Source organism: Stegodyphus dumicola, chromosome 8, assembly GCF_044657685.1.
Source record: "Stegodyphus dumicola isolate Sdum_Otavi_A_Nest chromosome 8, ASM4465768v1".
NCBI lineage: Eukaryota > Metazoa > Arthropoda > Arachnida > Araneae > Eresidae > Stegodyphus > Stegodyphus dumicola.
Genome location: NC_140775.1, coordinates 91,264,746 through 91,276,459, shown reverse-complemented (window position 1 = coordinate 91,276,459; position 11,714 = coordinate 91,264,746). Strand labels below are relative to the sequence as shown.

Sequence of the window (11,714 nt, the reverse complement as noted above, 5' to 3'; positions counted from 1 at the left end):
ATCCTAGCATACATCATTGTATCTTAAGGAACAAAGATACTAGCTATAAGCAGAAACATTAAAATGTATTTAACATATTTTGATTATTATTAAGTCCCTTTTTTTCACATCTGGAAAGAAAACATGACATTGTGATATTTTTACCATAGTTATCAAATTACATAAGAAAAAGAAAATCAATACTTATGTGTGAAAAGTAATCCCAGGAATCTTTTTCGAAAATCTGTTTGTGCATCCATATACAACACAAGCTGACATGCTTCAAAAAAAAAAAAAAAAAAAAAAAAAAAAAAAAATGTTGCAATTAGAGACTTCCTTGCACAAGTCACAGCGATAACAGGAACATGGCCGCCAAGCTTCACCGTTTGAGTTGAACCTTCCCTCCTTCTATTCTAACCTCCTTGGTGCGAATAGCATCGGCCATTTCTAATCGCAATATTAATATAATGTATTTGTTATGAAGTTTGGCAACACCTGTGTATCTGTCGGTACTTTTATTTTTGTCTTTCTGTGTGTAAAATCTGCGGAGGCGTTAAAATAAGAAACATATATTGTTTGAATATTTGGTCAGCAATATCTATGCTTTATAAAATTACATTCTTAATTTTTTTATGTTCTTTTATTTTGTGTGCTCATCTTAAAAAAAGATCAAAACTTAAAAATATACATCTCCTATGTTAAGTGTGGATCGGCTTCTGCTATGGAATCGAAAAAGTATATAGCATTTTAAACTGTAATTTATATGTTATTAATGTCACATGTGTTGAACAAAATTATTGAGTGTCGGAGGTTATGGTTAATTCATTTAATGATTGCATTTTTCAGATAAAAGGAAATTTTTATATGACCGTCTAATATAAATTACTTATTCAGATATTATTTTTCCCATGTTCTTACTTGCCTTGTTGCGGACAGTATAATTCTTCCAAGTGAAAAAATTACGTTTCAAATTAATTTGGATGTAACGTTATTAATAAATTATTTTAATTAAAAAATTATCAAAACTTGTAATTAATTATTATTATTTTTAAAATAAAAAGTAATGAATTATTTTTATGAAAAAGCGTTGAGGGCTAAGTTTCCTGTCAATGATCTTACACTTGTATATATTTAACAAATGCTGTAACCTTAAAATGTTTTAGTCGTAATCTACTAATTTATCTAAGTAATATCTAATTGTCTTGATCGATTTTATTTTCACTCATCACCAAACATTTGTTTCTGAAGCACATTGATATCATTATTATCTTGCAGCTGTTCTCAGCCAATTTTTTAGTTAATGTGAATATTAACGGTATTACTTTTTGCACCGAACCAATTGGGAGATTGAGAATGTAATTACAGTATGCAGCTAAATGTTTATTTGCATAAAAAATGCAAAAGTTTTAGCATTTTTTTAAACTATTCAGTAATTATAATGAATCATTAGTCATTTTTAGATAAGAATTTGATGGATTTATTGATTGATTAAGTGATATTATTAATCTTGAAATATATAAACAATTTTTTAAAAACTTTTTTTAGTAATTTTTAGGGCATCAAGTGAAATTATATCACATCTGGAAGATTTATTATGTTATACTGCATTCTAGAAGGCTGTAAAGATGCTAAATTTTAAAAAGTCAGAAATGAATGTTTTGGCGTCTTGTAATTACTCGTAGCAAATAATTTATGTATGTTTAATTTATATTACACGTAACAAATACTTAGGTTTCTTAGACAGTACATTCGGTCTAAGTAAAAGACGATTAAAATTAATTAACTGATAAATGCTGCATTATAATTTTTATCACCAACTAAATAGGCAGAGTTGTAAGTCACAAGATGTAAACTGAATTCAAATCAAACATTCCTTTTTTTTTGGGGGGGGGAGAGGAAAGAGAGAATTTGTTCTAATTCATTTGTGTGGATTTCCTTAATCTTTGTATTTACTGTAAATATTTATTTTAAAAGATATGATTAAAGATATAAAAAGATGTATTTCCTTCTTCTGTTATAGGGTAGAATGGTTTGAAATTACAGAACCTTGTACCAAAGAAGAAATATATGTGAATATGTTTACTGGTGAATGTGTATGGCATCCCCCACCTGGTGCTATTATGTAAGCCCTCTGAAATCTGAAAAATCTTTGTTAAATATCTTGTATTATATAAATGTTCAGTTTTTTTTCTTTTTCTTGGTTCAGTTAAATCAGATTCTTTAAAGATGAGAAAAGATATATCAGATATTGTATATTTCATTTTCATCAAGATGCTTATTAAGATGGCTAAATTTTTAAACAGTTATAAAATTGCTAAATTTTTTGTCTTGTTTAATATATATGTTATAATTTTTAAGAGAATATGCGAGATACTTGCAATCATAGCTAGTCTAATATTTCTGCGTTTTCATTAAGAAACACTTTTTTAAGACAGTACAAGTAAAATTGATGCAATAAGTTTACCTTTTCTAGAAACCTTCTATATTTTTAAAATATATTCAGAGACAGATGGAAACAGCAAGCGGTACTTTTCTGTTTTGCCGGTGCAAACGATAACTTCGCCAGTAATGGTACAACTGATGCCAAATGGAATATCTTCGCTGGTAACTTTTTACGCCTTATTTTCAAAACAAGTCGCAGCCATTTCTTATCAGATTGTTTGTTTCTTTCAATACTGGCATACAATTACATGGAATTTTTACAAGATATTTAAATTTTATGTTCTAAGAGAATTCACAGTAATTAAGTCAATTGGAATGCAATCATACCACTCACCCGAAGGCGAAATTATAGAAAAGGCAAAATCAAGTGTTAAATACATCAATTCTAATGAGAATGCACTAGCAAAGTAAAGCACTGCAGTTTTACATAATTTCTGAGTAAGCTACTCGTACGAATTAAAATAATTCTTGCATTCAAACTTGTATTCCAAATTAAGATTTAACTTGAAATTAATGTAGGTAATTACTGAGAAAATTAGATTTTTGTAGCGTAGTTTACGTGAGATGAGATCACTTGGGATCACCGGCGAATCAGGGTGTTGAACCATTAAAGCATAGTAAATTCTTAAATTAATGTCTTTTTACAAATTTATTGTCTTCATTTATTTGCTTTTTACAAAATATTAAACCATAATTAAATGTTTATGCCTTCAAAATAAAAAATTCTTAGCACTAACATTTGATAATATTTTTTATGTGTATACTGTGTGTTGTTGCCAACAAAGTCTGTTTGACGAGATTTGTGCTGGCGAAATGGAAAAGTACCCAGCAAGCATTAGTAAGATGGCAGTAGTGAAACAAGAAAATGAATATGGCATATTCAAGATGAAAGCTCAGTTCGGAAGGATTTAGTTTCAGTTTAGATTTATTCCCATTGGCTTAATTTAACTTTGGTTTCTCAAATTTAAAATTATTATTGCATGGTGTTTTACATAAGTGCCTGCATCCTTGGCATTGTATAAGAATCGTATGACAATGATTAATTTTTGAAAGAATAAATTTAGAGATATTTATTATAAGCAATTACTCTTTTTAGGATAGAAAGGGAATATAGCCAGATTAAAATGGAGACTTAGGGACTATTGTAAATTAAAGTCAGAATGTTTATTTATATGCATTCTATCTTACATATATTTAAAAGAAATGTAGATAATGTAATTGTTGTTTTTCATTCAATTTCAGAAAGAAATCGGATGACAATCTCTGGTGGGAAATTTTTGATCCAAACTCATCACGTTTCTACTATTATAATTCTGCAAATCAGAAGACGGTGTGGCAAAAACCTCAAAACAGTGATGTATTATCTTTATCAAAACTTCAGGTAAATATTTTTTAAATTTTTACTTAACCTTCTGACTTGCACAGTATTTCACTAAGAAAACCCAAATTTTTGAAAACTGCCATCAGAACAAGATATTTTCTTGATTTTAATGCCTGTGCTACTTTATACCTGGATTTTTATACTTTTACTATATTGCCTTAATTTCTTGGATATATTTCAAAATGCACATATACGGTCTACTGGAAAGTTCTGTCCGTTTTTGGAATAAAACAAAATACAAATTGTCCTTACCATCAATAAAATTTATTAAAATAATATAATTGCCCTTATTATTAATGACTTCTTGCCAGCGTGAAGGCAATTTGTATATCCTATTTTTGAAAAACTAAAAAGTTTTGTAACTTTTGATGGAAAAAATAGAGCTGGTGCTTGTTTGATATCTAATTCATTTTTGAATTTTTTGTCCTTCAAAAAATTTTATAAGGACAAAAACAAGTGATAGTCAGAGGGTGCTAAGTCCGGGGAATATGGTTTATGTGACAGAATTTCCCAGCCTACTTCTGCAATTTTTTTGACGAGTTCCCAAAGCAGCATGTGGCCTGGCATGATTATGATGCAGTACGATGTGCTTCCTGTTGAAAATCGTCGGCATCTTTTCTTGGACTGTTGTCTTTAAGTTGTCTAATTGCTGACAGTACTTCTCCGAATTGAGTTTTTTGTTCGGTTTTAAAAGCTCATAATGTTCTGGTCCTCGAATGCCCCACCATATACACAACGTTCTCCTTATTCGGGGTCAAATTTGGTTTAGAGGTGGGAGGGCTAGGTTTTCTGGGTTCACAATATGCCCTTTCCCTTATGATGTTTCCATGGGGGATCCACTTTTCATTCCCAGTTATCATTTGGTTCAAGTAGGGCTTCATTTTGTTTGGAGCAAGCAGAGATATGTGCATATGACAACTCGAAAATCCAGGCACCCATCTTGAATATTTCCACACCAATCCTATCTTCCAAACAGTGGTGGCTCGTGGATAAAATTACTGGGGGTGCTATTCCAAAAAAAATTAACCTTTGTTTTAAAATTGTCTAAAAGGAAACAAACATGTATAAAAAGAAAATTTATTTTGAAACTTCATGAAATCTTACAAGAAAAAAATTAAACATTTCTTAATTACTTTAACCAAAATTGTTACAATTCGATCTTTCTCTATTGATTTAAAAATGAAATCCATTCTTCTTGTTTTAATTTGTGCGAGAAAAGATCAATAATTTTCTCCTTGATCTCTGGATGACAACTGAGGAAATTTTTCTTTATTGAAAGCAATGCAAGCGCATTTAGTCTTTCCGAATTCCTAGTGCTTCTTAGAAAAATTTTCACTTTTTTCAATGCTGAAAAGCAGCCTTCTGCCTCTGATGTAATTATGGGAACTCTCAGAATTTTTATCAGTTTCGTAATTTCACTAAGAACATCATCTAGATTATTTTCGAAGATAAATTTCAGTAGCTCAATTAATTTGCATGTATATGTTTAGGTCAGTTTCAATCTTTTCTTTGTCAATCATTGGATATGCTTCAGTGGTCAGTACTATTTCTTCTTTCTTCTGTAGAATGTTCATTCCTAAAACTAGCGAAGCATTTCTTGTTTAACAAGTTAGCAGCTGCTAAGTGTTTAATGGAAGAATATCAGTGCATTATATCAATACATAGTATAAAGTCACATATTTCTTTAGCTTCTGCCATCAGTGTTTTTTAAAAAGTTCCCACAGTACTTTTTCTTAATTCTAAAATAACAGTATTGAAATTTGTTATATATTCGTTAACTTTGAATTTTCTGGATTGCATTCAGTTGTATATTATTTCAACATGAGGCATCTGATAAAAAAGCTCTTAGCAAAACTTGAAATTATCATCATTTAGATATTTTAAAATTCCTGTTGTTTTTTGCAATAGTTTGATCTGCATTTGATGTTGATTGAATTTCAGTAAGGCAATTCTATAAAAGGTTGCGAATTTTCATGAACTCTGTTTATGGCCGATATGCTGAAGTTCCACCTTGTGGAGGAATACCTCACGCGCGGAGTAAAAAGAAATCAAGAGTGACAGTGCTGTTCTCTCTACCTGTCTTGCGTGCTGTTTTCTGTGTGCGCATGCGCAGAACAGCCAAACACCATGCCGCTGGAACTGTGAAGCGTGCAGTTCCCAAACATAGACTTTCGTACCTTTTTCATAAAGTGGGGGATGGCTACTGAAATTAAGCTTGGATTATGTATTACAAAAGTATAAAGAAAGATTTAAAGACTAAAGGGCACACTATATTGAATATTAAAAATAATAATAAGTGGAAATAAGGGGTGCTGCAGTTCCACAGTGCTTATTACGAGCCACCACTGCCTCCAAATATGGTTCAAAATGGTCTGAGCAGAATTAAGCCTTTTTGCGATCTCCGATGTTGTCACAAAAGGATTTTGCTCCAACATGGTCATAACAACTCCATCGCTGATCAAAGATGATCGCCCAGAACTTGGCTTACCAGAAAGTTCAAAATCACCTGTTTCAAATTTTTCGAACAATCTTCTGCATGCTTTATCAGAAACTGTACCTTCACCAAACACTTTCAATAAATTTCTACATGCTTCTGTAGCATTTCTTCCTTGTTGAAATTTGTATAAAATACAGTGGCATAAATGAACTTTATCTGTGGCCATGGGTAACACTATCGCTTCATACTTAAGACTAATGTGAATCAACTTTGTTTTAGTTAACTTGCTATTTCAGTATGTATACATTAAGTGATAAAAATAGAGACCCGAACGTACGGCAAATGAACATGTGCTTACGTGTCGAAAATTTGTCATAAAATGGACATAACTTTCTGGTAGACCGAATATATATACACTCCCTTCCAAAAGTTAAGCACGGAGAGGAAAATGCTAATTTCTAGAAGCCAATCAGAATTGAAGAGGATGCAATTCGCTGCAGAGGTATATGGAAGTATGCAAATATGTTAGGTAACAGCCAATCACACTTTCATTTTCAAGAAATAGGCAAAAAGGGCAGTATTATAAGAAGCCAGCTTTATGAAGGGTTCCAGAAGTTGATTGTAAGTGCTGATAGAAGGTGTTTAAAACTTTCGTACAATTTGTTTTCAAGACATACGTGTTTCTATGACTTCCAGAAGATGAATGGAAGATTCTGAGCGCTGGCGTGCTGTGGGAGGCATTGAAGCAGGACAGTCGATCACAGATGTTGCTCTTTTCTTTGGCGTTCATCATTCTGTAATTTCGCGTTTATGGAAACAATTCCAAAGCACATAGACAGTTGGCTGAAGGTCCGTAGCTGGTCGCCCAAGGGTTACAACCCTTGCAGAAGATCAATATATTGCTACTGTAGCCATGCGGAATCGCAGAACGACTTCCACACATGTGACATGTATGGTTACAGCAGGTGTGGGCAAATACTTTTAAGTGCAGCCAAAATGAAATTTTCAAAATGTGTCCCAGGCCGGAGGACTATACCGAGTATGCTGTGCACACGCAAATGTTTTGGGTGGAGTTTTTTCCCTGCCCAAGAAATTTTTTTGACAAAAACACTTTAAGTATCATTTTAAACTTTAAAAACTTTAAAATTTTAACCTTTAAAATTTAAAGCATTTAGACAGAGAAATTTGACAGTTAATAAAAGATAATAGTAATAATAAGTTGTCTTACTTAGGTGTATATGCGAACAATTTGTGCCCAGTAAAATATGTCGCATAATTTTTAAAGAAATATGATCCATTATATTAAATTAATGGTCATTAAATAAATCAGTTAATGAAAGATTTTATTTTGATATTTCTTTATTTATATCTTAATGATACAAATTATTTTATTTTGATCATAGTTATTACATTTTTATATTTATATTACATTTTGTAAATATAATAGTAAATAGAATTATAAAAAGAAAAGACAAACATCAAACGTTAAAACAGAATAGTTTTAGTTAATGCGAAAGGTGAAATCTGGAATGTTCATTTGATATTATTTCTTCAAAATTTGGATCCAAATCACTTGTAGCAGTCCTTAATACCAAGTGTAGATTTTCATCAGTAATTTGTGATCGATATTTATTTTTCGTGCAAATGATTAACGAAAAAGTTCTTTCACAAATATATGTTGAACCAAATTAAACTAGGTATTTTCGAACATAGTTAAAAAAATGTTTGAAATGTTCTGTATTCAAAGCACCATAGAAAACACTCAACTCATTTGAGTGAAAATTTTTAGTAAATTATTTGACTGTAACTCAATTAGTTCTAGTTGAATTTCAACAGGAGCTTCTCGCATGTCAAAATTGAAAGGTTGACTAATTAATGATAAAGGTTTTTCAATAGCTTTGAAATCTTAAAATCTTCTTTGGAATTCAGAATGCAGGTCTTGTGTTATTGCACTGTATTTAAGAAAATCGGTATTTTTCGATGATTCTCGTCGTGATTGTAATGAAGGGAAATCATTTAGTAATTTATTATTAAAGTTTTTAGCAAATAAATTGAGTTTTATCATAAATTGCTTTGACGTTTGAGTGCATATTGAAAGCGAATTGGTTTTTCCCTTGTAGATTTATATTTAGTTCATTCAAATATTTTACAATATCTACTGCAAACGAGAAATCGTTTAGCCGTGCCTCATTTAGTAATTCAGGAAAATCATGTAGTTTTCTTTTTATCGACAAGAACGATGCTATTTTATCAAGCAAATATTGAAACCTGTCCAAAACTTTATCGATGCTAAGCCATCACACTTCAGTGTAATAAGGAATTTTGTAAAAGTCACTTTCTTTCAAAAATTCAACAAACTGTCGATGATTTAAGGCACGTACCCAGATAAAATTCACAACAGTAACGACGTGATTCAATTTCAAGACTTTTCTACATAACACTTCTTGATGAATAATGCAGTGTAAAAATAATATGTCCTGTTCTAGCTGCAACACTTTTATTTTGTCGCTGATTCGTTTTAGTAAACCCACATTTGTCCCTGTTAAACTAGGGCAGCCATCTGTAGTGATGCTTACTATTTTGTTCCAAGTTAAATTTACTTTAACTAAACACTCTTCAACAGCGATAAAGAAGTATTCACCGGTAGTTGTATCTTTCATTGGATGCACACTAAGAAGTTCCTCGCTAATTTCACATTTCTTGTTAATACCTCGGATAAATATTAATAATTGACTTGTGTCAGTAATATCGCAGGACTCATCTAAAGCCAGAGAACAATATGTAAAATCAGCAATTTTTGTTCTTAGCTGGTCAAGTAAATTTTCTGCAATATTTTCGATCCGTCGTACTATTGTTCTTCTTGAAAGGCTTACATTTTCAAAAATATGTTTCTTTTCAGGACAACATATCTCTGACACTTGCATCATGCATTGTTTAACAAATTCTGCTTCAGTAAAAGGTTTACAGAACTTAGAAATTTTGTGTGCAACAGCATAACTTGCGTTTGTGGTAGATTTCTTGATATTACTTTGTTTGGTACAAATATTTTGTTGCTTATTCAAGTTTTTTGTCATGTTTTCTGCTGCACATTGAAGTTCTTTTAAAGAAAGTGATGCATATTTTGGATGTTTTGATTTAAAATGCCTGTTTAAATTGTATTCCTTGAAAACAGCAATTGTTTCCTGGCAAATTAAACAAATTGCTTTCTTATCAATGTTTGTAAACAGCTATTTTACCGTCCATGCTTCATTGAAATTTCTGCACTCCAAATCAACTTTTCTTTTTTTAGATCGACTCATTTTACAAAGGCCTACAAATAAATAATTTAATTATTACAATAAAATAATATATATATATATTATTAAGAAATAAGACATATATATAAGAGATTAAATAAGATATATTTTAAGAGGATGTTACGGCATATAAGAGATTAAAAAAATTGCGTGCAGGATTTTTCAACGGGCTGGATAAAGTAAGCAAAAGGGCCGGCTTTTACCCACCTCTGGGTTGCAGCATCCTTTGGTAAGGCAATATCTGCAGCTACTGTATGCCGAAGATTGCATATGAGTGTACTGTGTGCCCAGGTACCTCGAGTTTGTATTCCTCTATCCGTCCATTCAAAAGGGACACGATTACAGTGGTGCCGGAAACATGTCAATTGGAATGTGTCTGACTGGGGCAATGTCATCTTTACTGATGAGTCAATCTTTGCTCTGGAGCCAGATGACAAGTGTATAAGGATATGGCGTGAACAATGAATATGCAATCAATCTCAAAATATCACCGAACATCATGCATTCCGAGGCGGAAGCATTGTGGTGTGGGCAGGGATTTCATTAGGATACTACACTGACCTGCACATCTTTAAACAGGGTTCTTTGACGGCTGTCTGGTATCGAGATGAAGTCCTAGAACCCATTGTGAGATTGTACGCTGCAGCAATTGGCCCTACTTTTGTTTTAATGGATGATAACACACATCCGCATAGAGCTGACATCATCGCTGGCTACCTGGAGAGTGATGGGATTGCGCGTATGGCGTGTCCAGCATATTCGCCCAACTTTAATCCCATTGAAAATCTTTGGGATGCTCTCGGCTGTGCTGTATCTTCACGTTTTCCACTTCCAGCCACTCTTATTGAGCTGGAAACTGCTCTACAAGAAGAATGGCGATTGCTTAATTCTTCGGTGGTTGACCACCTAATTGAAAGCATGGTCACAAGGTGTAAACCTTGTATACAGATGAGGAGGGATCATTTACTGTATTAATGTTCTCTTTTCTCATTTTATGCTGTTTATTTTTACTTTATACATAATTCTGTTTAAGTCTCCAGTATGTCATTATCTGATAACTTACATAAATTTAATATTGTTTTCATTTCTGTATATAATTATTGATTTTGTTTTATGCATAAATATATATGCTACTTTCCTGCCGAATTTTGTGTCAATCAAAGCACTATTTGTTGATTTTTTTTTTTTTTTTTTTTTGCATTTACATCTTTGTGCTTAACTTTGGGAAGTGAGCATACTTTTATAGAGATGTTGCAAAGAATATTCCAAGTCATGGATATATATATACAGTCAAAAGTCGTTAATCCGGACTCCTCGGGACTTCGGCGATTCCGGATTATCGATTTTTCCGGATTATAGATCATCAGTTTAAATCTGGTAAGATGGCATGCAGAAATTACAAAATTAAAAATATGAAACCGTAATATATGAAATAAAGAACAATTATGATCTAAAGGGTATCAAAATTTACAAAAAGAAAAAGCTTAATATTTATTTGTTTACTTTATTAAACATTTCCTTCAATGTAAGTTGCTTCGTTTCATGTGATAATACTTTCACTTTAATTCTATTAAACAGACATAATTTCTTGTTTAGTTACAAAGTTCCGCTGTTCAAGTTCTATAATTGCTGTGTTGAGAATACCGACTAATTTGTCAATCGAAATGTTTTCGTTTTCAATAACCTCTGGGTCACTTTCTTCACTATCGGAAGCGAATTATAATGACGAGGAACTTGATTTAAATCATATCAAAGACGGAGTACATCGAGACGAAATACTACACTTAGTACGGAATTATAAACCAAATAAAATAAAAACATCTGCCCTGAAGATAAGGATAGTGCTGACAGATTAACTTCCAATCCGCTGTGTGAAATTGATAAACAGATTTCGGATTTCAAAACATACTTTCGCTTTGTAGATACAAATTACATATTAGTAAATATATATCGGAAATTCTATTTGACATAATCTTTCTAATCTATCATAATCTAATAATGACGTTTCTGCCCCCCCCCCCTCTGCCGCAGAGCAGCGTGAAATTGATAAACAGATTTCGGATTTCAAAACATACTTTCGCTTTGTAGTAAATATATATCGGAAATTCTATTTGACATAATCGAAAGTTCAAGCTTACTTTTATAAAACTGCTCTAACAGTCTACAAAAAATAATAAGC

At 31.9% G+C, this 11,714-nt stretch overlaps 1 protein-coding gene across 1 annotated transcript in view; it reads left to right on the top strand.

Annotated features, from left to right (window-relative positions):
* The first annotated feature begins 505 nt into the window (after positions 1 to 505).
* LOC118186358 (uncharacterized) overlaps positions 506 to 11,714 on the top strand; it is a 111,806-nt gene continuing 100,597 nt past the window's right edge. The window contains exons 1-3 of the mRNA XM_035356436.2: positions 506 to 714; positions 2,000 to 2,101; positions 3,664 to 3,802. Coding sequence (XP_035212327.1) covers positions 701 to 714; positions 2,000 to 2,101; positions 3,664 to 3,802 — 255 coding nt within the window. The 5' untranslated portion in view covers positions 506 to 700. The remainder of the gene's footprint in view (positions 715 to 1,999; positions 2,102 to 3,663; positions 3,803 to 11,714) is intronic.